General features: G+C 39.4%; 1 protein-coding gene across 3 annotated transcripts in view; it reads left to right on the top strand.

The window, feature by feature from the left end:
• Positions 1-20,647, top strand: part of PSME4 (proteasome activator subunit 4) — a 111,451-nt gene extending 90,804 nt beyond the window's left edge. For 2 of the 3 annotated variants that reach the window (XM_004775683.3, XM_004775684.3), the window contains 7 exons: positions 1,358-1,443; positions 12,927-13,055; positions 13,972-14,127; positions 15,791-15,953; positions 17,648-17,781; positions 18,424-18,562; positions 19,111-20,647. In XM_004775683.3, the coding sequence (XP_004775740.1) occupies positions 1,358-1,443; positions 12,927-13,055; positions 13,972-14,127; positions 15,791-15,953; positions 17,648-17,781; positions 18,424-18,558 (803 nt within the window). In that variant the 3' untranslated portion in view covers positions 18,559-18,562; positions 19,111-20,647. The remainder of the gene's footprint in view (positions 1-1,357; positions 1,444-12,926; positions 13,056-13,971; positions 14,128-15,790; positions 15,954-17,647; positions 17,782-18,423; positions 18,563-19,110) is intronic. The other variant, XM_045077838.1, reaches the window with a different exon arrangement.
• Positions 20,648-22,675: the final 2,028 nt, after the last annotated feature.

Raw genomic sequence — 22,675 nt, 5'->3', positions numbered from 1 at the left:
AAGAGGGTATCTGTGGTTTTGATTTGCATTTCCCTAATGATTAGTGTGATTAGTGGTTAAACATTTTTTCATTTATTTGCCTTTTTTTTTCTTTTCCTAATCTTCTTTCGAGAATTGTCTCTTCACATCCCTGCCAATTTTTGAGTTAGGTTTTAGTGTTGTTTTTGAGTTACAGTTCTTTTTGTATTCTGGATATCAGCCCCTTGTCTAATAAATGGTGTGCAAATATTTTCTTATTTGGTGAGTTGTCTTTTTCACTGTCTTGATAGTATCTTTGATGCACAAAAGTTTTTAATTTTGATGAAATCGAGTTTATTTTTTCTTTTGTTGCCTTTGCTTTTCATGTAATATCCAAGAAATTATTGCCAAATCCAGCGTCATAAAATTTTTCCCTTAAGTTTTTTTCTAAGAGTTTTAAACTTTTATTTATTTCTTTTTCTAAAGATTTTTATTTATTTATTTATTTGACAGAGAGATCACAAGTAGGCAGAGAGGCAATCAGAGAGAGAGGGGAAGCAGGCTCCCTGCCGAGTAGAGAGCCTGATACAGGGCTTGATCCCACGACCCTAAGATCATGACCCAAACGGAAGGCAGAGGCTTAAACCACTGAGCCACCCAGGCATCCCAGAGTTTCGCATTTTGAGTTCACAAGTTTAGATCTTTAATTCCCTAAGTTAATTTTTATATATAATGTAAGTTAAGGGTCATCTTCATTTTTTTGCTCGAGCATGTCCAGTTTCCCAGCGCCATTTGTTGAAAAGGCTTATTTCTTTATTGAGTAGTCTTGGCAGTCTTCTGAAAATTACTTGGCCATATGTGTGAGGGCTTATTTCTGGACTCCAGTGTACGCCATTGGTCTGTATGTCTGTTCTTATGTCAGTGCCACACTGTTAGGATTACTGTAGTTCATAGTAAGTTTTGAAATCAGGAACTGTGAGTCCCCCAACTTTGTTCTTTTTCAAAATTGTTTTGATTATTGGGGGTGTCCTGTTAGAAATTTAAAATTTTTTCAAGCATTCTAAGTATAAACAGCTTAATTTAATTATCATTTTTGCTACATTAGGATTACTAAGGTTAATTCATAGTTGGTGTTGATATTTAGTAGGCTGTTAATTTGTTGATTCATTTTTTTGAGTTACTTCAGTACCCTAGTTGGTTGATGCCCTTTATTGTGGTTCCTGTCATAATGCTGTTTAGTGTCAAATCTATGAAGTAACATCATGATCTCTTTCTTAACATTGAAGAGTTAGTTAGCAGAGCTATCATAATGGCTCTCTGACACTAGCACTATAATATTACTCTATTTTGTGCTCTAACTGTATAGCAAGACTGATTCCACCTGTTTATTTTCAATTAGTATTGAAATGGCTGATGGCTAGTGCAGGAAGATCCTTCTCTACAGCGGTCACAGAGCAACTTCAGCTTCTACCGTTGTTTTTTAAGGTAAGTTTATGGCTGAAACTAAGAATGCGCCTCCCTGTGTTAACTAACTGGAATTTACTTACTTGTTTTAAGATTTTATTCAGTTATTTGACAGAAAGACTGCAAGAGAGGGAACACAAGCAGGTGAAGTTGGAGAAGGAGAAGCAGGTTTCCTGTGGAGCAGGGAGTCAGACACTTACTGACTGAGCCACCCAGGCACCCCAGCTAACTGGAATTTAAATGCAAACCTGGAAAGAAAAAAAGAATGCATACCCATCTGACCTTCACAGGGAATTTATATTTATCACCTGATAGTGGATAGTTTTTCAGACTCTGTGTGACTTGGTTGGTTCGCTAAGGAGAATAGTCATTGGAGAATCATGAGGTGATAGCAGTTTAATATTTGTTGAAATAGTCTTTTCAGTATTAGGTAAGGCTAGTATCTTAACAGATATATGAAAAGTTTAGAGACAAAGCATTGTTATACTGATAACCAGTTTCCAAGCATAGTTAAGGAAAATATTGACAGCTAAAAAAATAAAGCCATAGTGACATTTTTTTAATACAGCTATTTCTGATTTGTTTTATTAAGTATATGTGAAATCTAAAGCTGAATTATATTTATACATACAATATTTGTATTTATGGTGTCAAATGGCACTGTAACTGCTTTTAACAAACACCTGCAGAAGTAGCCTGTTTCTGGCAGTCAGTCCTGCAAAGACACTGACATATGATTTGATTTGATGGAAGGTGTAGCCTGAGTGAGTCTAATTACTCATCTAGGCAGGTGATGAAGCTGATAAAACTAAGGTCACAGATCAGTATATTGGTTGCCGCAGTTCTAGTTTGCAGTCATGCTATGGTTAGCAAAATGGTCTGGTCTTATGGCACATTTGGAACAAATGGCACAAACATCACTGCTGCTTGAGAGTTACTGTTGGGTGCAGATATCATTTTGGGAGGAACATCCTTGGTCCTGTGTCCCAGCAAATCGTCTGCTAAACTTTGGATTTGCCACAGTATACTATGTCTTAAAGAAATCTCAAAAAGAGGGGCGCCTGGGTGGCTCAGTGGGTTAAAGCCTCTGCCTTCAGCCCAGGTCATGATCTCAAGGTCCTGGGATCTAGCCCCGCATCAGGCTCTCTGCTGAGCAGGGAGCCTGCTTCCTCCTCTCTCTCTGCCTGCTTCTCTGCCTACTTGTGATCTCGTTTACCTTTGGCTCAGGTCGTGGTCCCATAGTGGGAAGGGGTGTCCGCTTTTCACACACACATGCTCTCTCTCAAAAAAAAAAGATTACTGGTAATATTCAAAGGATCCACCACTAAAATACTTTTAGAAATGCTAGGTAGGGCCTGATACCCATCAGTACCTCTGGGATCTTTCAGGATATAAGAGTAGGCAGTAGTTATTAGTGTACATAGATCCTTGTTACTTGTAGGTCCTGGGGCAGATAGGGTTTGTCTTTAGGGCAGTGGTACTTAAACTTTTCCACTGTCACATATGCAGTCGATACGGAACATGATCTCATATGTCCATAAATGGGTGGTGTGAAATGAGTGTTGGTATAGTTGGAGTTTTACCCCCTTCTTCCATTCATGCTCATGCCCCCAAGATCAAGAGTCACACACCCTTTTGACTAAGCCAGCCAGGCACCCCTAATTTTTTCTTTCCTTTTGAGTGAGTTAGAGATTACCTAAAAATAAAATCTTTTTTTTTTTTTTAAGATTTTATTTATTTGTGAGAGAGAGAGAGAGAGAAAGAGAGAGAGAGCACAGGCAGACAGAGTGGCAGGCAGAGGGAGAAGCAGGCTCCCCGCCGAGCAAGTAGCCCAACATGAGGGATTCGATCCCAGAACACTGGGCTCACGACCTGAGCCAAAGCCACCCAGGCATCCCAAAAATAAAATCTTTTAAAAAAAATCAGGGAGGGACGCCTGGGTGGCTCAGTTGGTTAGGCGGCTGCCTTCGGCTCAGGTCATGATCCCAGCGTCCTGGGATCGAGTCCCACATCGGGCTCCTTTCTCGGCGGAGAGCCTGCTTCTCTCTCTGCCTCTGTCTACTACTCTGTCTGCCCGTGCTCGCGCTCTCTCTTTCTCTAACAAATAAATAAATAAAATCTTAAGGAAAAAAAAAAAAAACAGGGGACACCTGGGTGGCTCAGTGGGTTAAGCCTCTGCCTTCGACTCAGGTCATGATCTCGGGGTCCTGGGATCAAACCCCCTATCGGGCTCTCTGCTCAGCAGGGAGTCTGCTTCTTCCTTTCTCTCTGCCTGCCTCTCTGCCTACCTGCGATCTCTGTCAAATAAGTAAATAAAATCTTTAAAAAAAAAAAAAACAGAAAGCAGGTATATGAGAGTGAGGTTGATAGAAAGAGGTGTTGAATTCACTTGAAATTTATAAAAACTTTAATCATTAGAAAGCTGTATTGTGTGAATTGCTTCTGACATTTCACACTGCCTAACATTTCACCTGGATCTACAGATAGTGAGTTTGAGAATCTGCTTTAGATCATCATGGTGAATGGGGTGTGGGGTACAAAGACACCATAGCACAGATGAAAGTTACTTTCCAGGCAGTCAGCTGTGTAGAGTAAGAATAAAGAAAGGAGTCTAAAAGCAAGTTATTGCTTTTTTTTTTTTTTTAAGATTTTATTTATATATTTGACAGACAGAGATCACAAGTAGGCAGAGAGGCAGTCAGAGAGAGGAGGAAGCAGGCTCCACGATGAGCAGAGAGCCCGATAGGGGGCTTGATCCCAGGACCCTGAGATCATGACCTGAGTCAAAGGCAGAGGCTTAACCCACTGAGCCACCCAGGCGCCCCTAGTTGTTGCTTATTAAACTGTGGAACGCACTCAGAAATAGTTGGAGATGAGATCAGAAATATGTTTCTGACACTTGAGGTGCTTCATAAATTCTAAATGAAGTTATTACATCCGATCACATAAAAAGCAGTTTTATATCAATTCAAAAAAAAAAAAACCCACCTTGACATCTATATCAAAGTGAAAGTTGCAGTTTATTTGCCTTTTCTAGTCGAAGAGTCCCTCACCAAGTTTTTGCAAGGATGAAGTGAGATAATGTCTGTAAAGCAGATAGCACAGTATAAAATATTTATATATATTATAATTATTGCATATTGCTTTTGTTACTAGTCTTTAACTGCATTTTAATTTGGAATAGTAAAGAGTTCAGATGCCAGTGATCAGGGAGGAGGGAAAAAGGACGTGTTGTATCATAAGTTTCAAACTTCCCTGAGTGCTCATCAGAAGTTACTACTGTGGAATAGTAGTTTGTATATGTCAGACTCAGAGAAAAACTTACAGATGTTGTTACAGCTGGTACAGAATTACATACCATTGATAGGATTTCTGCAGAAAAACTACTTTTCTTAATAATTAGAGGAAGCAGGGACACCTGGGTGGCTTGGTCATTAAGCATCTGCCTTTGGCTCAGGTCATGTGGGATCGAGCCCTGCATGAGGCTCCCTGCTCAGCAGGAAGCCTGCTTCTCCCTCTCCCATTCCCCCTGCTTCTGTTCCCTCTCTCACGGTCAAATAAATAAAGAAATGACATCTTAAAAATATATATATTAGAGGAGAGGACAACCCTGTAGAGTGTTCTTTTGCTAACTAAATTTTTGTTCAGATTAACACAGAGCAGCATTTTGTACAGATTAACACAGTTTAATGTCAGTTAAATCTTAACTGTGATGTACCAATATTAATAAATTTATGTGAAAACAAAGCAAAAGAAAGACTAAGATCTCCTTTTTTTATATCACAGTATTAGTTAAGGATATTTAATTGCAAGCACTGAAAACTAAATGTCTGCGACAGTGGAAAGAGGAAATTAATTAGATTACATAGAAGTATCTAGGCAGTTTGCTGCCTAGGGACACAGATAACAGAATCTAAATAGCCTCAGCAGGTGCCTTCTCCTTGCATTTCTCTCTTCAAGATTTCAGATGTCCAGAAATACACTTTGGCTCAACAATATGATCCCTCCGTTGACGGACCCACCAGAATGACAGAAAAGAATGATTTTCTAAAAGTTAATCACAATGTCTGTTTTCAGCAAGAGGGATGGATATTGGCAAGGAAATGCTACAAACAGACATTAAAACACCCTTATTACTTCAGTTCTTAAGGAAAACCCAAATCACTATGTCAGTCTCCTCTGTGGTATGGCCAGAAAGCAAAAGATAAGAATAGGCAGTACCTGAAGAAAGCCTCTAGATTTTGTTGGCATAGACTTTTTTCCCCAAACTTTTTTTTTTTTAAGATTTTTTATTTATTTATTTGACAGAGATCACAAGCAGGCAGAGAGAGGAGGAAGCAGGCTCCCCGCTGAGCAGAGAGCCTAATGTGGGACTCAATTCCATCTGGGATCATGGAATCATGACCCGAGCCAGAGGCAGAGGCTTTAACCCACTGAGCCACTCAGACGCCTTCCCAAACTTTTTATTTTGAATTAGAAAGGCTTCACAGGAGTTGTAAGGTACTACAGAGCAGTCTCATGTACCCTTCATTTATTTTTCTCTAGTAGTTATATTTTCAAAACCAGAAAATTAAAATCGGTACAACATGTATATAATTCTATGTCATTCTATCACACAAATAGATTCCTACAACCACCAACACAATTATGATATAGAAGTACTCCCATGATCACCAAAATTACTTTGTGTTATCCCATGATAGTCAACCTTCCTCCTCTCCCTCAGCACCACTATCCTCTGGCAACCACTGATTATTCTCCATCTCTATAATTGTCATTTCAAGAATATCATATAGATGGATTACAGCTTGTCTTTTTATGAAGAGACTATAATGTACCCTCCTTAATGCCAGTTGAACATTCCCATACTTTAAGGTTGTCTGAATCTTAATTTTTCTGTAACTACTGTGGTAATTGGAACATTATGACAGTGTACACATGTATTCTTTTAAAAGTTGTATCTGTGGGGCTCAGTGGGTTAAAGCCTCTGCTTTCAGCTCAGGTCATGATCCCAGGGTCTTGGGATCGAGCCCCGAATCGGGCTTTTTGCTCAGCAGGGAGCCTGCTTCCCCACCCCCACCACCTGCCTCTCTGCCTACTTGTGATCTCTGTCAAATAAATAAATAAAATCTTTAAAAAAAAAAAAAAAAAGTTGTACCTGGGAAGAAAAGTAATGCTTTTGAGAAAATATTAAAAGTTGAAAATTAAAAACTTTAAGTGAGTTGGTAAGATTCAGATAAACTAGACTACAGAGTAATTGCTGATCAAGAAATACGATGTTATTCCTTGAGATGAACTAAAGAAAGTACTTTTCCAAACTTAGAAGCTTTGCTTTGTAACAGAAAAGGTTTTCGTTCCACAAACAGTAATGTTGTTAATAGATAAAATCACTGCAAAGTAAAATATCTCCGAGATTTTGGGGCACTGGGCTGGCTCACTTAGAAGTGCAACTCTTGATCTCAGGGTTATGGGGTGTAGAGATCACTTAACCAAATCAATAAAAACTTAAAAATACCTAAGAGATTTTGATTTTACTTAAAAATACCTAAGAGATTTTGATTTTACTGACATATAAAAGTAGTCTAGCGCAAACAAATTGTTGTCCTGTGCTAGTAATTAATAATGGTTAATTTGCTGCTTTGGAACACGCTGTTCCTTACAGTGAAGTTTACCTATTGGATTTCAGGATTTTGCTGGTTTTAGTAGAACATTTTAACCTCTTCTTAACATGAGAACATTATGCCCTAATTTCATTCATAAAGCACATTTTTTTCATGAATGGTAGGAAGAAAGACTGCTGATTCAACAGGTGAGTGACTCACCTTAAATTTTCCTGGTGGTAATGGTAGGCCTGCCTGCAAATGAATATCTTCTTTTCTTTTTTTGTTATTTTTTTTTTTTTTTAAGATTTTATTTACTAAATGACAGAGATCACAAGTAGGCAGAGAGGCAGGCAGAGAGAGACAGATGGGGAAGCAGGCTCAATCCCAGCACCCTGGGATCATGACCTGAGCTGGAGGCAGAGGCTTTAACCCACTGAGCCACCCAGGTGCCCTGAATATCTTCTTTTTTTATACTAGAGTTCAACTAGCCAACTCGAAATCACCTCATTTTTATTATGGGTGAATTAAATGACAAAACAATTCCATGTACATTGCCTAGAGATTTGGGCTATTCAGTATTTGTAATAATTTTTATCTTCAATTTCTTTGGTGTGTGTCTTTTTTTTATATCTTTCTGAGTGCATCTGTGCCATATGCTGCATTAGTGTAGATGTCGGGTTGTATAAAAAATAAAGAAATGTTTCATTCTACAAGTTGATTTTTTTTTTAATTTTTTTAAAGATTATTCATTCATTTATTTGACAGAGATCACAAGTATGCAGAGAGGCAGACAGAGAAGGGGAAGAAGGCTTCCCGCTGAACAGAGGGCCCAATGCGGGGCTCAATCCCAGGACCCTGGAATCATGACCTGAGCTGAAGGCAAGGCTTAACCCACTGAGCCATCCAGGCAGCCCTGATTTTTTTTTTAGAATCTGATAATGACCATCTTCTCACATAACTGCCTCTCCCTCTTTAGTGACTACATTGTATTATCATTTATTCAGTCCATTTTCTATGGGTAATCACTGATTATTCCCAGATTTAGGCTGTTAAAAACTAATAGTCTTGGGGCACCTGGGTGGCTCAGTGGTTTAAATCCTCTGCCTTCGGCTCAGGTCATGATCCCAGGGTCCTGGTATCGAGTCCCGCATCGGGCTCTCTGCTCAGCAAGGAGCCTGCTTCCTCCTCTCTCTCTGCCTGCCTCTCTGCCTACTTGTGATCTCTGTCTGTCAAATAAATAAATAAAATCTTTAAAAAAAAGAAAAAACTAATAGTCTTTTGCAACTATGCATATATTTGTAGGGCAAATACTGTATATAAAATTACCATGTAAAAGACCTGCTTGCATTTGTAATTCTAGTGGATACTGCTCTCCAAAGAGCCTTAGGTTATCTCTTTCCCATTAACCCTGACATTTCTTAAATCTTTGATTGTTAAATAAAATTTTTTTTAAAGATTACTATACTTCTTCTGATGCTTAGCTGGCTCACTCAGTAGAGCATGCAACCCTTAATCTCAGAGTTGTAAATTCAAGCCCCACACTGGGCTTGCCATTTCCTTATGATAGATAAATAAGTAAATAAAAATATAAAACAAAAATTATTGTATTTCGGGCGCCTGGGTGGCTCAGTGGGTTGAGCCTCTGCCTTTGGCTCAGGTCATGATCTCAGGGTCCTGGGATCCAGTCCCGTATCAGGCTCTCTGGCAGGGAGCCTGCTTCCTCCTCTCTCTCTCTGCCTGCTTCTCTGCCTACTTATGATCTCGCTCTGTCAAATAAATAAATAAAATCTTAAAAAAAAAATAAAGGTTCCTGTTCTTTAATAAAAAAAAAATATTGTATTTCTTTAGTGAGGATATCTCCTTATACATTGGCTATTTGTAATTTTTTGCCAGCTATCTGTATTTTGCAAGTTTTCTATTGTGTTATAAAGGAGTTCTATTTTTATAATTTTCTTTATTTTTAAGTGATGTTGTGAAGTATTTTTTCTCCATTGATTTGAGATGAAATCTCATATACTTGTTTCAATAAGTCTACTAAGAGATAGTATTTCCATCAAACTTGTACAGATAATCACAGTGAATTAGTATATTGAGCTTAGAGGTTTAGTTGCTAAAGAAAAAATTATTCTCACACATGTCAGTTGTGAGGAAGACTTCGTTTGGAACTATTGGATAGGTGTCAAGACTGAATACAGCAAGGACAGCTGGGGATATTTAGCCAATGAGCGGAATGGTGTGGAGGTGTTAGTACGAAGTAGAATGACTAATAGGAGAGACATTAAGTATAGGGGATTCTTGGTAAACTGACTTGACAGGACTCTTCCAAAAGCATTCCATGTTGATCACGTACGAAAAGTGGAGGTGAGGAATTGGATCGGATACAGAGGTGAGAGAGATTCTCTCAGATGTCAGGATTCTTGATAAAACTGGACTTAGTAGGCCCGGATGAAAAGAGGGTTCAGAGGAGCCTGGCTAATGTTTGGTAAACAAGGATAGTTAAAGTTAAAGGCATGGTTTTTAAAAAAAAAAAAAAAAAAAAAGTAAATGGAAAGTTAAGTTCCAATTGGTTATGGGTATGCAAAGAAATTTGGTAATACTAAGCTTTGAATATTTCGCCTTCGTTGATACAATCCTTAGTGTTTTAAGAGAAAAATAATTTCTTTCCATATTAAAACTATAACTTTGGTTGGGGGCAAGGGCACTGTTGCTTGTTTTTCAATAGGCTCTGTTCTCAGCATGGAGTCCAACACAGGGCTTGAATTCACAACCCTGAGATCAACCTGAGCTGGAATCAAAAGTTGGATGCTTAACCTACTGAGCCACCCAGGGACCCCCCATATTAAAACTATACTTTAAAAAAGAAACAAGAAAATATATTTAGACTGTTTTAGAGGAGGGGCGCCTGGATAGCTCCGTGGGTTGAGCCTCTGCCTTTGGCTCAGGTTGTAGTCTTGGGGTCCTGGGATTGAGCCCTGCATCAGGCTCTCTGCTCAGCGGGGAGCCTGCTTCCCCTGCCTTCTCTGCCTGCTTCTCTGCCAACTTGTGATCTCTCTCTGTCAAATAAATAAATAAAATCTTAAAAAAAAAAAGTCAGTGCTTCATATATTCATCCTTACAACCAGAAAGTAGGCAGAGAGGAAGGGAAGCAGGCTCCCTGCTGAGCAGAGAGCCCGATGAGGGACTCGATCCCAGGAGCCTGAGATCATGACCCGAGCCGAAGGCAGTGCCTTAACCCACTGAGCCACCCAGGCACCCCTGAAGCACTGACTTTTTAAAACAGAAAATCACACATGCCTATGGGGACTGTATCCCATAATATTGGAATAAAGCTATTATGTCTATTATATAATAATAAAGAGCAAATAAATGATAATTGTCAGTAGTGTTAAAAAACCAAAATTCATCAGAGTAAATTCGAAGATCTTACTGGCTTTGTTCAGTGATTCATGAATCAGGCAGTACCATGTAAAAAATGGAAAGGACTCCAGGGATCCGTACCAAATGGAAGGTGTATATAAATATAGTGGGGGTGGGGGAAGAGCATTAGCAGGGCGAGGAGGGGCAGAGGGAGAAGGAGAAGCAGACTTCCCCACTGAGCAGGGAGCCCAATACAGGGCTCAATTCCAGAACCCTGGGATCACAACCTGAGCCAGAGGCAGACATTTAACTGAGCCACCCAGGTGCCTCCCAAAATGGAAGGTCTTTAAAGGCAGAAATGGGGTGGGACAAGAAAGGTCAAACAAAAGATTATTTCAGACAAGGCAGGGGTCTACCATGTGGTATACTTTACTATTACTAATCAGTTAATTCCTAATTAACTGGTTGGAGTTGCATTCTTTCAGAACCATAATGACTGAAACTACAGTTAAGTCTTAGTTTGCAGTGTTGGGGGCAAGTAACTTCATTTTGGCCCTATTCCTTTTTTAACATTAGGAACCAAAATTTGTAGCATGAGTGATAGGATATAAAAATCCAGCTTTTGGGGTGCCTGGGTGGCTCAGTCGGTTGATCCGCTTGATTTCAGCTCGGGTAATGGCTGGTGGGGTTGTAGGATCGCCAGTGCTGGGCTCCGAATTCATCTTGGGAGGCTGCTTGAAGAGTCTGCCCTCTGCCCTTACCCCTACTTGTGCATACATGTGTGTTCTCTCTAAATCTTTTTTAAAAATCCAACTATTTAGTAAAATCTCAGTAATCCTAAATTTGAAAATACCAGTATGATCACATGATCTGCTTTTCTTTAGAAAATGGGCTTAGGGGCGCCTGGGTGGCTCAGTGGGTTAAAGCCTCTGCCTTCAGCTCAGGTCATGATCCCGGGGTCCTGGGATCAAGCCCCACATCGGGCTCTCTGCTCAGCAGGGAGCCTGCCTCCCCCCCCTCTCTCTGCCTGCCTCTCTGCCTACTTGTGATCTCTGTTTATCAAATAAATAAATAAAATCTTTTTTTAAAATAGGCTTATTTCCTAGCTCTGGCCACAAAAAAACCCATAACCAGTAATCAGCTTAATAGTGATCAGTGCTCGTAGTGCCCAGATGACGGTTTCTAGAAAGGTATCATTTCCTGCTAGAAGAACCTGGGCTCCATGGAGAAAAAGTTGATTTCAGGTTAGGACCAAGAAATGTACAGGGTAAACCTAATTCATATTGTCCTACCAGAAACCAAGAATGCAACAGTTGTGTTAAAGAAATCAGGAGCCATTTCGAGCACCAGTAAGACTAAAACCATTAATTTTGTTCAAATTCATTAGCTCATAATGACCATTGTTTTAATAATTCATTGTTTACTTTTGGAGGATAGGAAGGAAATCACTATCAGAGGAAAGAAACCCTCTGAGGGATAGAAGGCTTTTCTGTATGAACTGTTCCATGTAATAAGAAGAAATCAGTGTCACCGTTTTGCAAACCTTTTTTTGTAGTGGTTCATCACAGAAAGAAAAAATTGACCGTACGTGAAGGAAGTACACACCACTTAACGTTGTGCTCAAAGAATTAGACTTCAATAAAATCAAGGCTCTAGATCTATTGCTAAGTTACAGGACATACTGGAGCCAATGAATGCTGCCACAGGGATACAGTCAGAGAAGGAAGGCCACCGTAGAGGACACTACAAAACCAAGTAGCCAGGCCCTCCCCCTCTCCTTTTTTTTTTTTTTTTTTTTTTTAAAGGGTAGGGAGAGTTTAGAGATTTCTTTTAAATACATCTTTCACAGAACCTTTTACACTTAAAAGCCACATGAACCAAATGCAGTGTGAGATCACCACGTTCAACCAGATTTCAAACAACCAGTTTACAAAGTAATGAGGGATGTTTGAACACTACTGTATATTCTTTATCTTAACCGCAATGAATTTTTATGGCTGATGTCATTCCAGGTTTTTAAAGTAAGAGACTTGGGGTGCCTGGGTGGCTCAGTGGGTTAAGCCGCTGCCTTCGGCTCAGGTCATGATCTCAGAGTCCTGGGATCGAGTCCCGCATCGGGCTCTCTGCTCAGTGGAGAGCCTGCTTCCCTCTCTCTCTCTCTGCCTGCCTCTCCATCTACTTGTGATTTCTCTCTGTCAAATAAATAAATAAAATCTTTAAAAAAAAAAAAAAAAAAAAAAAAACTAAAGTAAGAGACTTTATCTTTTAGAGATACGTAATAAGATAATCATGGGTGAGATGCATCTGGGATTTGCTTCAAATAATTTAATTAGGGGATGGGGGGCAAGAAATGGGAGGATTTTGCTGGGAGATGTGGTAATGGATTCATGGGGACTCCTTGTCCTTTCCCTAGTTTTGTACATATCTGAAAATTCCCATAGAAGTTGTTAAAAGTAAAAATGTGATTTATTTTATGTAAGGATGCCTTTGTACTTACTGGCTGTTGTTTCAATTGTGTGTTTGCTTTCTTTTATTGTTCTCTAGATTGCCCCAGTGGAAAATGACAATAGCTATGACGAACTGAAAAGAGATGCAAAGTTATGTTTATCGCTAATGTCTCAGGGCTTGCTTTACCCTCATCAAGTGCCTTTGGTACTTCAGGTGCTAAAACAAGTAAGAGTGTCTAATGGGTATTTTTGTGTTTTGGCTAGAATTTCATTGCCCTGAGAATTTCACAAAGTCAGCTGTAGTGCACACAGTACTGGAAATTTATTTTTCATTTTGACTTTTATTTTAGTCTGAGAAAAGATATCTGTTGACCAAAGAAACAGATCTAGATTCTGTATCTGCCTCTGCCACCAACTTCTGTGAGCTTGGGGAGATCATTCAACCCCCCAAATTCCCTACATACACAAAGAGCTAATTATTGAAGCATCTTAGGTGCAAAGTGCTTATGAGGGAAGAGGGGTAGTCATTCTCTTTAACCATTTCCCCTTTATTTTATTCACCTGTTTCCCAATCTCTGGTTTAAAAAAGAAAGAAGGAAAAAAGACCTAAGTGATTATATATTTTCTGGCTGCATTTTTAGTATACCATATGCTTAGCCTTTACCCAGGACATACATGTGTTACATAAAAAGTGAACCTGTTTCCATGGTCTTCAGATTTTTAAGTTGAATTGTCACTGAAAAATGTGTTTTAACAACCCAGTTTGTTTGTTTTTTCTGTGATGGGGGAATTTAGCAGTTCTCAGTCATTGCTTTCAGTCCACTACTCTACCTGCTATGAAGTGAAAGGAAATAGTGTGCAACTCTTAGAGGAGTCAGAGTATGAATTATAATTTTCTCTGAGGTTGACTTTTGTCTGTCTGTTCCTTACCCTTTATTTCCAACCATTCTGAAGAACTAACTGTACCTGAACTTGTTCGTGCAACCTTCTATTTAGAAGGAACTGTAACACGAGCTTGCTCTAACCATGCCTGTGAAGTAGAGGTGTCCGAGAAGATGATAGGATTTGTGTGTCATTTCTGTCTGTCACCTCCTGCTCTTGGCAGCACTCTTCCCAGTGTTTCTACTTCTTCTCATTCACAGACCGCAAGAAGCAGTTCTTGGCATGCTAGATATACAGTGCTGACCTACCTCCAGACCATGGTATTCTATAACCTCTTTATTTTCCTAAACAATGAAGATGCAGTTAAAGACATCAGGTGGCTGGTTATAAGTCTTTTGGAGGATGAACAACTAGAGGTAAAATTTATGATCTAGCAAATCAAAATTTAATTTAGAGAAGTCATCATGTTCCCCCCCCTTTAAAAAGTATGTATGCGTTGATGAGTTTTTTAAAGCATAAATTATTAAAAGTAACTTTTTAATTTTAACATTAACCTGTGTTACTCATTTTGATACCCTAATGGTGATTTCCTATCCTACAAATGAAACAAACACTGCGTATGTTCTTGTTCTGGTGTCTCTTTGCAGTTGGGAAAGTAGTGTTTGTAAACCAAAATTTTCTTATATATGAAATTGCAGGTGATAATATTTTACTTATCTTACCAATTTCTAAAGGACTAATAGGAATGGGCGTATTGGCAGTTTCAGTTTTAAGAGAATAAAAATCTAGGGACACCTCTGTCACTCATTTGGTCAAGCATCTGACTCTTGATTTCATCTCAGGGTTGTGAGATTGAGCCTCACATCAGGCTCTGAGCTGGGTGTGAAGCCTGCTTGAGATTCTCTCTCTCCCTCGTCCTCTGCCCCGCCCCCTCCACTCTTAAACACCGTTGTGTTCTCTGAATAAAAGTCTACCCACAGATGCTATTATCTAGTTAAGTTAGAATTTTTGCCCCTTTTTATTTTCCTTGGTAGGGAAATTATAAGGCAACTTTGTGGTGAGGTTACATTGATATTTTGTACAAAAACATAAATCTCTTAGTCAATATAGTATAATACAAGAAAAGTGTGTTATAATAAATAAGGAATAAGTTACAGCTTTTGAAATTGGCCTTAGGTAAAGAAAATGTAATTGAAATTTTTGTGAAATTTGTACTTTTTTAATTGTTTGGGTTTTCTATGTAGTGGAGCACTCCCAGTAATTATATATTCTATTTGAGAGCACTAAAAATAGATTGCATCCATAGGAAACTGAGAATGGAAATTTTTCCAGCTCCCTAATGAGCTATTCATTTTGGAATCCAGCTTTCTTGTGTTCTGGGAGTAGATATTGCTAGGCGGAGATTTTTTCCCCCCAAATTATTATTGCCTATCTTTATGAAAGGTTAGCAGCAATTTTGTGATGTCTATAAGATGACAACATTTTATTGGGGTCTTTTTGTTTTCCCAAAACTTGAGTTCCCATTCCATTTTGAAATGGACTGTGTTCCACTTTGCATTTGGTACTTCGGTAAACTTGTTTGTAGTCTGACAGCAGCCTGGGAAATTCCTAAGAAGTAAACTGGATATAAATCTCTATAACATATGCCAGTATGCCAGTTATAGAGATTGCTCTGTATTTGTGTTCCCAATGTAAACGACAGCAGCAGTTAAAAGAGGTGTGGAGTCCAGGAAAAATTCATTTTAATGCTAGGCTTTGGCACTGCACTTACAGTTCCAGCCCTGAGAAGGACAGCTGCCGGTCAGTGGGAAAATAATTTATGGAGAAATTAAATTTTGTATGAAATAGTTAAACATTTACTTGGTGCAGCCCTAATATAGTGGCTTTCATCCATTTTGAGGTCCCAGACCTGTTGAAAATCTGATGAATCCTCCAGAAGAACCAGCATGAGAGTATTCACAGTTTGCACACAGAAGTCTGGGGAAGTCCCCTAGCCCGTTCCCACCACTCTCCCAGCCTCCAGTATTCCCCTGACGGTTGGCATCTCTGCTCTAAATTAAGAATTGATTATCTCTACAGGTTCGAGAAATGGCTGCTACCACCTTAAGCGGTCTATTACAGTGTAACTTCCTTACCATGGACAGCCCTATGCAGATTCATTTTGAGCAACTTTGCAAAACAAAACTACCGAAGAAAAGAAAGCGAGACCCTGGTTCCGTAGGAGATACAATTCCTTCTGCAGGTAACAGTGCTGGTATAAAGCATGCACATCCTTTTGGGAATTAACCAGGCTTACTCAACAAATATTTATTGAATACTTGTATGTACCTGGGTCTTTACTAGGTCCTAGGAATAGTTACCACTGCTTTCAATAAGCTTTGCCTACAGCAGGCCAGACCTGGAAAACTCAGAAGGCACAGAGAAACCTGTGTGCTGCGGCATACACCTGTGAAATGAATCAGGTTTGCCTGCCCACATGAAATCACTTTATATAAAGAGGGGTGTAGAATGAGTTATTTTGGAGAGTATAAAATACTTGTTTTTAGATTTTATAGCTTAGGTGTAAATACACAACGAAAATACCAAGAAAACAAAACAAGCTTTTCTTTTGTTTGGAGGGGGTACTGTTCACTAATACTGCATGTCTGCAGTCCGCTCAGGTCATGATCCCAGGGCCCCAGGATTGAGCCTGGCGTCAGGCTCCCTGCTCGGTGGGGAGTCTGCTTCTCCCTCTCCCTCTACCTCTAATCCTCCCACCTGCTCCTGCTCTCTCTCATTAATAAATAAAATCTTTAAAAAATAATAATAAACAAACAGTTGCAAAGAGCCATTTGACCTTGCCACTGCTACCTATAGTCACAGGAAGAATGGAAAATATATAGAACAACTCTTAATAGGAAGCTTACTGGATTTGCAGGAAGTGCTTGGAATGTGAAGCTCTTCAGTGCTGATTACAAAAGGGTTTTAATTAAGTCATATAATGACCTAATACAATGAATGTTCTAGTTGCTTTGCTTGAGAACTGTTTTTTAATAATTTAATACTTAACTATCAAAATAGTTTTATTTTTTTTTAATTTTTTTTTAATTTTTATTTATTTATTTGACAGATAGAGATCACAAGTAGGCAGACAGGCAGGCAGAGAGGAGGAAGCAGGCTCCCCGCTGCGCAGAGAGCCCGATGCGGGGCTCCATCCCAGGACCCTGAGATCATGATCTGAGCCGAAGGCAGAGGCTTTAACCCACTGAACCACCCAGGCGCCCCGAAAATAGTTTTATTTTTAGACCTTTGTTATCCCAAATGGCATTATTTACAATTCTGTTTTGTATTCCTTTTTTATTAACTTCAATTCCCTAGGCACCATATTTCATGTATACACATATAATACACACATACAACTTTAATGAAAAACAGGAGAATTTGAAAGCAGTAGTTTCTATCACTAGAGAAAGGCTAAATCTTAAAAAAAAAGAAAAGAAAGAAAGAATGGAGACTCTGTAGAATACAGACACACTGCAGCTCTGAGAAACAGACATTCCTCATATACAGTATGTTTACCTCATGAATCTATCCATTCTGTGGATCTATCCAGAAAAGTGGGATCTGATTTTAATTGGTTATTTTAAGATCAGGGATTGCACTTTTGCATATGATATGAATTGGTTGAAACTGTTATTGTGTAAATCCTAACAAATGTGTTATGCATTTCTGACTTAGATGTAATTCCACTGTCATTGAAGGACAGCTGTGTCTTTAGTTCAGCCTGAAAATCATGTCCTTTGGTGTGTGTACACACAGATGCATTTTAAATGCAGAAATTCACATATCAACAACAGCTTTATCGAAAACTAATTTTATTTCACTGTGACATGTGCAATAGAATCCTGTAAATGTTTGCACATATATTGGTGGGGTTTTGTTGTTTTTGCTTTTCAGAGTTGGTCAAACGTCATGCTGGGGTGCTAGGACTTGGTGCATGTGTTCTTTCTAGTCCCTACGATGTTCCCACCTGGATGCCCCAGCTCCTTATGAATCTCAGTGCACACCTGAATGATCCACAGCCAATTGAGGTAAAACTCTTCTTTGTTGATTTCTTTGCACACATATTGTATCAGTGATGTTTTTGAGAAAGCTGCTGCTACTAGTATGTCAGCCAGGGCTAAGCCTACTCAACAGTGATTAGTAGGATCTTGTGGAGGCCTTGCTTTCATGTATATTTGAGATCTTTTGGTAGCAAGGAAATTAATAAAGCTTCTGTCTCTCCCAGCCCAGTGGGAGTAAAATATTGTCAATGTTGTCAGGATAATTAACCTTTATACTTTTATTTTACTAATATTTTATATCTAGGAAGTATCTCACTGTGAGCTAATACTAAATAGGAAATTGTGATGGTATTAGAGAACAGCTGTGTCTAAACGACTGCAAAGACCAATGGCTTTGTCCTTCTCACTTGGGAAATAGACATGGCTATGTATTGAAACTGGTTTAATAACACGGGGCAAATGCCAGGAGCTTGTCCTAAAGTGCAGCCAGTCATTTTAAAGGGAGCTCGGTGGCTTTGCGAAGTTGCAGTTGGCTTGTTGGTTTTGCAGCACCCAGTGAAGTGTGAGATCTGAGTCTAGAGAGATTTTTACATAGCTCAGATTATCCTAAATATAATCTTAATCTTGCAGAGGTTAAAATAAAATGTATATGGGTTGCCTATCCTACAGATGACTGTGAAAAAGACCTTATCCAATTTCCGAAGGACGCACCATGACAACTGGCAGGAACACAAACAGCAATTCACAGATGACCAGCTGCTTGTTCTCACTGATCTCCTTGTGTCCCCGTGCTATTATGCATAGAAGGGTAAGTTGGCAAAATGCAGAGTTTAAAGAAGTCTGACATCATCAGGCAGATAGGTATCTTTGGTTTGATGACTGAGAAGTGGGTGTTCATAAATTTTTCTTTTTGCTGACATTATTAGATGTCCTCATTTAGATGATTTTTTTAAAATGTCAGTATGATTTTTGCTATGGCCAGTGCATATAAGTTTCCAGAGAATTTTTCCCTGCTTCTCTGCTTCAGGTAATAATGCAGAGAATTGATGTGACTGCTTTTGGATCTTTATAAATGACAGTGCTTATTAGCCTGGGAGTGGTTAGTTAAAAGAAATCTTACTCTCCTTTGCCTCCGGTGTGGGGCCTGGGCATTTTAATTGCCTTAAGGACCTTAGGTTGTATACAGTAATGAGAACATTTCATCTGGATTCTTGAGTATTTCTTTTCCATCCTGAGCTAAAGAGAACCCCCCAGAAACCTTTCCACTAGGTGAAGAGGAAAGGAAATTTCACTTATTGTGCTTTAGAGTTGCATGTCCTTTTGTCTAACGGAGACTTTTTTCCCTCCCTGATACAGATGAGTAGTCCTCACTTCAAGCTCTTTTCATCAAAAATTCCAGATCCTCAGGTGCCATCTGTGGCGGCTCTCTGCAGGTTTTAAAACTCTGCCTCCGCTGAGCTCTCATCATTTTGGTGGCTTCTGTGTTTGGTCTCATTAGTCTCTGTTCCACAGGTTCTCAGCTGCCATTTGATTACCTAACTTGTCTGGAAGTGTCCAGAGTATTGATCACTTTTTCTTTGATGCATCTGATAAAGCCACAATGTCTCAGACTAGAAATAATTACCCAATATGATCATGGCATCCAAGACCAAACAGAGTCTAGGAACTCATTAATAAACAGTTCACTTGTAATGGAGAATACCTATCTGTAACACAGGTCCCGTCATTTCATTCATCTCAAATTATTTTGAATTTTTTCCAAATGGCTGTTGGGTGTAGATGGTAGTAGGGCTGTGAGCCGTAAATCGAAGCCTTTGAGAGCCTTGGGTCTGGAGAGCCATGAAGAGGGAAGGAAAAGAGGGCGAATCTCGAATGTAACCAAGGACCTGATGGAGTGCTCCACCAAGACACAGAAGTGAAGGCTGTGTCCACGTGCTTCCCACAGACTGGAGTTTTTGGTGCTGATTAGAAAGAGCAGTTGCTGAAAAACTGGGGGTTTGGTGAATAAATTTTTGATTGATTGTTGTGTGTGAATACGATGTGTGATTTTGAAAATAAACAACAACAACAATAAAAACCCTGACTGGTTGATTTTTACCTGTATTCGTTACATATACTGTTTGATCAACCCTCTTTGAAAACTTATATTTCACCTAATGGAAGACTGCTGTGTTTGTGGAAATTCTGTAAGTTTTTTTCTTTTTTTGTTCTTTTTTGTTTTTCCTTTCCTTTTTTTTTTTGCCTGCAGAATCGTTGAGAGACTAATAAGTCTTTATATTTAATTGACTTGTTTATTAATAAATGTTATATAGATGTAAAAGACTGTATAAACTGTAGAGATAGCACTGGCAAGACTTTGTACAGATGCAACCTTTTACACAGCAGCATTGTGTAATTAATTTGTAAAGATTCACATGTAGCTCTTTATTATAGTGACTTTTTGGCTTTTGTACCAATTGAATGCCATTTTTTGTGTTTTTAAATTATTTTCCCTATCTTTTCATGTTACAAAAGCTGAGGTGTGGGGGTTTTGTTTGAGTTCATTTATCTTTAGAATGTCTGGATTTTTATGTAACATTTTGTGTGCATCCCTAAATGCAAACAGCACATGTTTGCCTATGACAAGTTTATAGAATGGGAGGTATCTTCTAAGTTAAAGTAATTCACAAGCTGGTGAATGTCATCTTGTAACACACCCTGTACAGTCTTCCTTAAAGGAACACTACAGTATATTTTTTAGTATCTACTTGCTAATGACTCCAGACAGACCTAAGCACAGCAGAGGTCCTGGTACAGTATTGAATTGTCAGCGTAATCCCTGTATAGAGTAGTGCCAAACTGATGATTTCAATTGTGTAACTAGTTTAAAACCCAATAAATGGATTGTTTTTAACACCTGGCTTTTGTCTTCATTAAGAAGAGAAGACAATTCTGTAGGCAGTGACTCTCATGCATTCCTTTTGCATCCGTAGACCTGGATCTACATACTCTCCAACCAAACCAAATTACCTAGATCAGACCTGTCCAGTACAGTAGCCAATAGCTACTATTTACTATTTACATATAAATTAAAATCTCATTTCCTCAGCCTCAGTAGCCACATTTCAAGTGCTCATTAGCTACTTATGGCTAGTGGTACGGCTACTTACTGAGTAGCACAGACAAATGCTTTTATTACGGAAAGTTCTGTAGAATAGCACTGGTCTTGACCATTGATTCTCAAATTGATGTGCCTAAGAATCACGTGGGGACTTTGTTAAAATGTGAATTTAAATTCATGCTGCTTGTTCATGATATTGATGCCTGGCCCTGAAATGAGGCTTTACATTATATATTAACCACAGATTTTTCTAAAATAAACTGTATTGAACCATGCCTTAGCAAGTTCCTCAAGTAGAAACTTTATTTATTTATTTTTAAATATTTTATTAGCAGAGGGAGAAACAGGCTCCCTGCTGAGCAGGGAGCCCCAAGTGGGAACTTTAAAAAATAAAAGAGACTGGGCACCTGCTGTGACATCTTGCACTCAGAATTTCTCTGGGTGGGGCTCAGGTGTCAGTCCTTTTTGTTGTTGTTGTTTAAAGATTGTATTTATGAGAGGGGGCACCTGGGTGGCTCAGTGGGTTAAGCCTCTGCCTTCGGCTCGGGTCATGATGATCTCAGGATCCTGGAATCGAGCCCCCATGTCGGGCTCTCTTCTCGGCAGGGAGCCTGCTTTCCCCTCTCTCTGGCTGCCTCTGTCTGCTTGTGCTCTGTCAAATAAATAAATAAAATCTTTGAAAAAAAAAAAAGTGTATTTATGAGAGAAAGCAAGCAGGCCCCCCACTGAGCAGGAAGCCTGATGCAGGACTCGATCCCAGGACTCCAGGGTCATGACCCAAGCCAAAGGCAGATACCCAACCAACTGAACCACCTAGGTGCCCCCAGATGTCAGTATCTTTTTAAAAAGATTTATTTTATTTTTAGTGCATGCTGTGTGAGGTGGGGGAGGGGCAGAGTGAGAAGAGAATCCCAAGAAGACTCCCTGCTGAGTGCGGAGCCCCCTTGCTGGGTTCCAGGATTCCACACCAGTCTCAATCCCAGAACCCTGAGATCATGACCTGAACTGAAATCTAGAGTCCCAATGCCCAACCCACTGAGCTATCCACATGCCCCAAACGTCAGTGTCTTTTAAAAGCTACATATAAGGGCACCTGGGAGGCTCAGTCATTAAGTGTCTGCCTTCAGCTCAGGTCAGGATCCTGGAGTTCTGGGATGGAGCTTCGCATCCAGCTTCCTGCTCCACAGGAAGCCTGCTTCTCCCTCTCCCACTCTCCCTGATAGTGTTCCCTCTCTCACTGTGTCTCTCCCTGTAAAAATCTTTTAAATAAGTAAATAATAAATAAAAACTCCATATGTTTCAGCTGTACATCAGAACTGAAAACCTCTGGTGAAGGTTCTTAAGGCCCACTGTAGATCTAGAAACAGGATTCTTTAATCTGAGGTTCTGTGATTCTGACATCGGGTGTAGATGTTGCTTATTACCTTGATCCCCCAATCTGGTCATCCTGTGAATGACTTAATTCCCTAAATTTTCTACCAGTGGCCTCAAGACTTAAAGGGATGTGGGGAAAAAAAGGGGTGGGTGGCTACTATTGTCTAAAGTAGTTCTTAAATGTATGTTGCATTAAAAGAATGGAGAACAGCAGCAGGAACAGTGTTAGGGATGGGGAAAGCAGCCAAAGTTGAGAAGTCAGTGCTGTTCGGGTGTGAAAGAAGAGTCGAGTAGGTTTCTAGGTCAGGGAAGGGGAAAGTATATCTTTGAGGTTGTCATGGCTAATCTAGTTTCTGAGTGGATCCTTTAAAAAACAAAAACTTTGCAAATTATATTTCAATATTTAGGAAGAAAATTTAGCCACCTAGTTTCTTAATGTGAATGAAA

This window comes from Mustela putorius, unplaced genomic scaffold, assembly GCF_011764305.1.
Source record: "Mustela putorius furo isolate JIRA1106 unplaced genomic scaffold, ASM1176430v1.1 tig00000224_pilon_pilon_pilon, whole genome shotgun sequence".
NCBI lineage: Eukaryota > Metazoa > Chordata > Mammalia > Carnivora > Mustelidae > Mustela > Mustela putorius.
The sequence above is the reverse complement of the archived record's forward strand: the minus strand, read 5'-3'. Positions and strand labels throughout refer to the sequence as shown.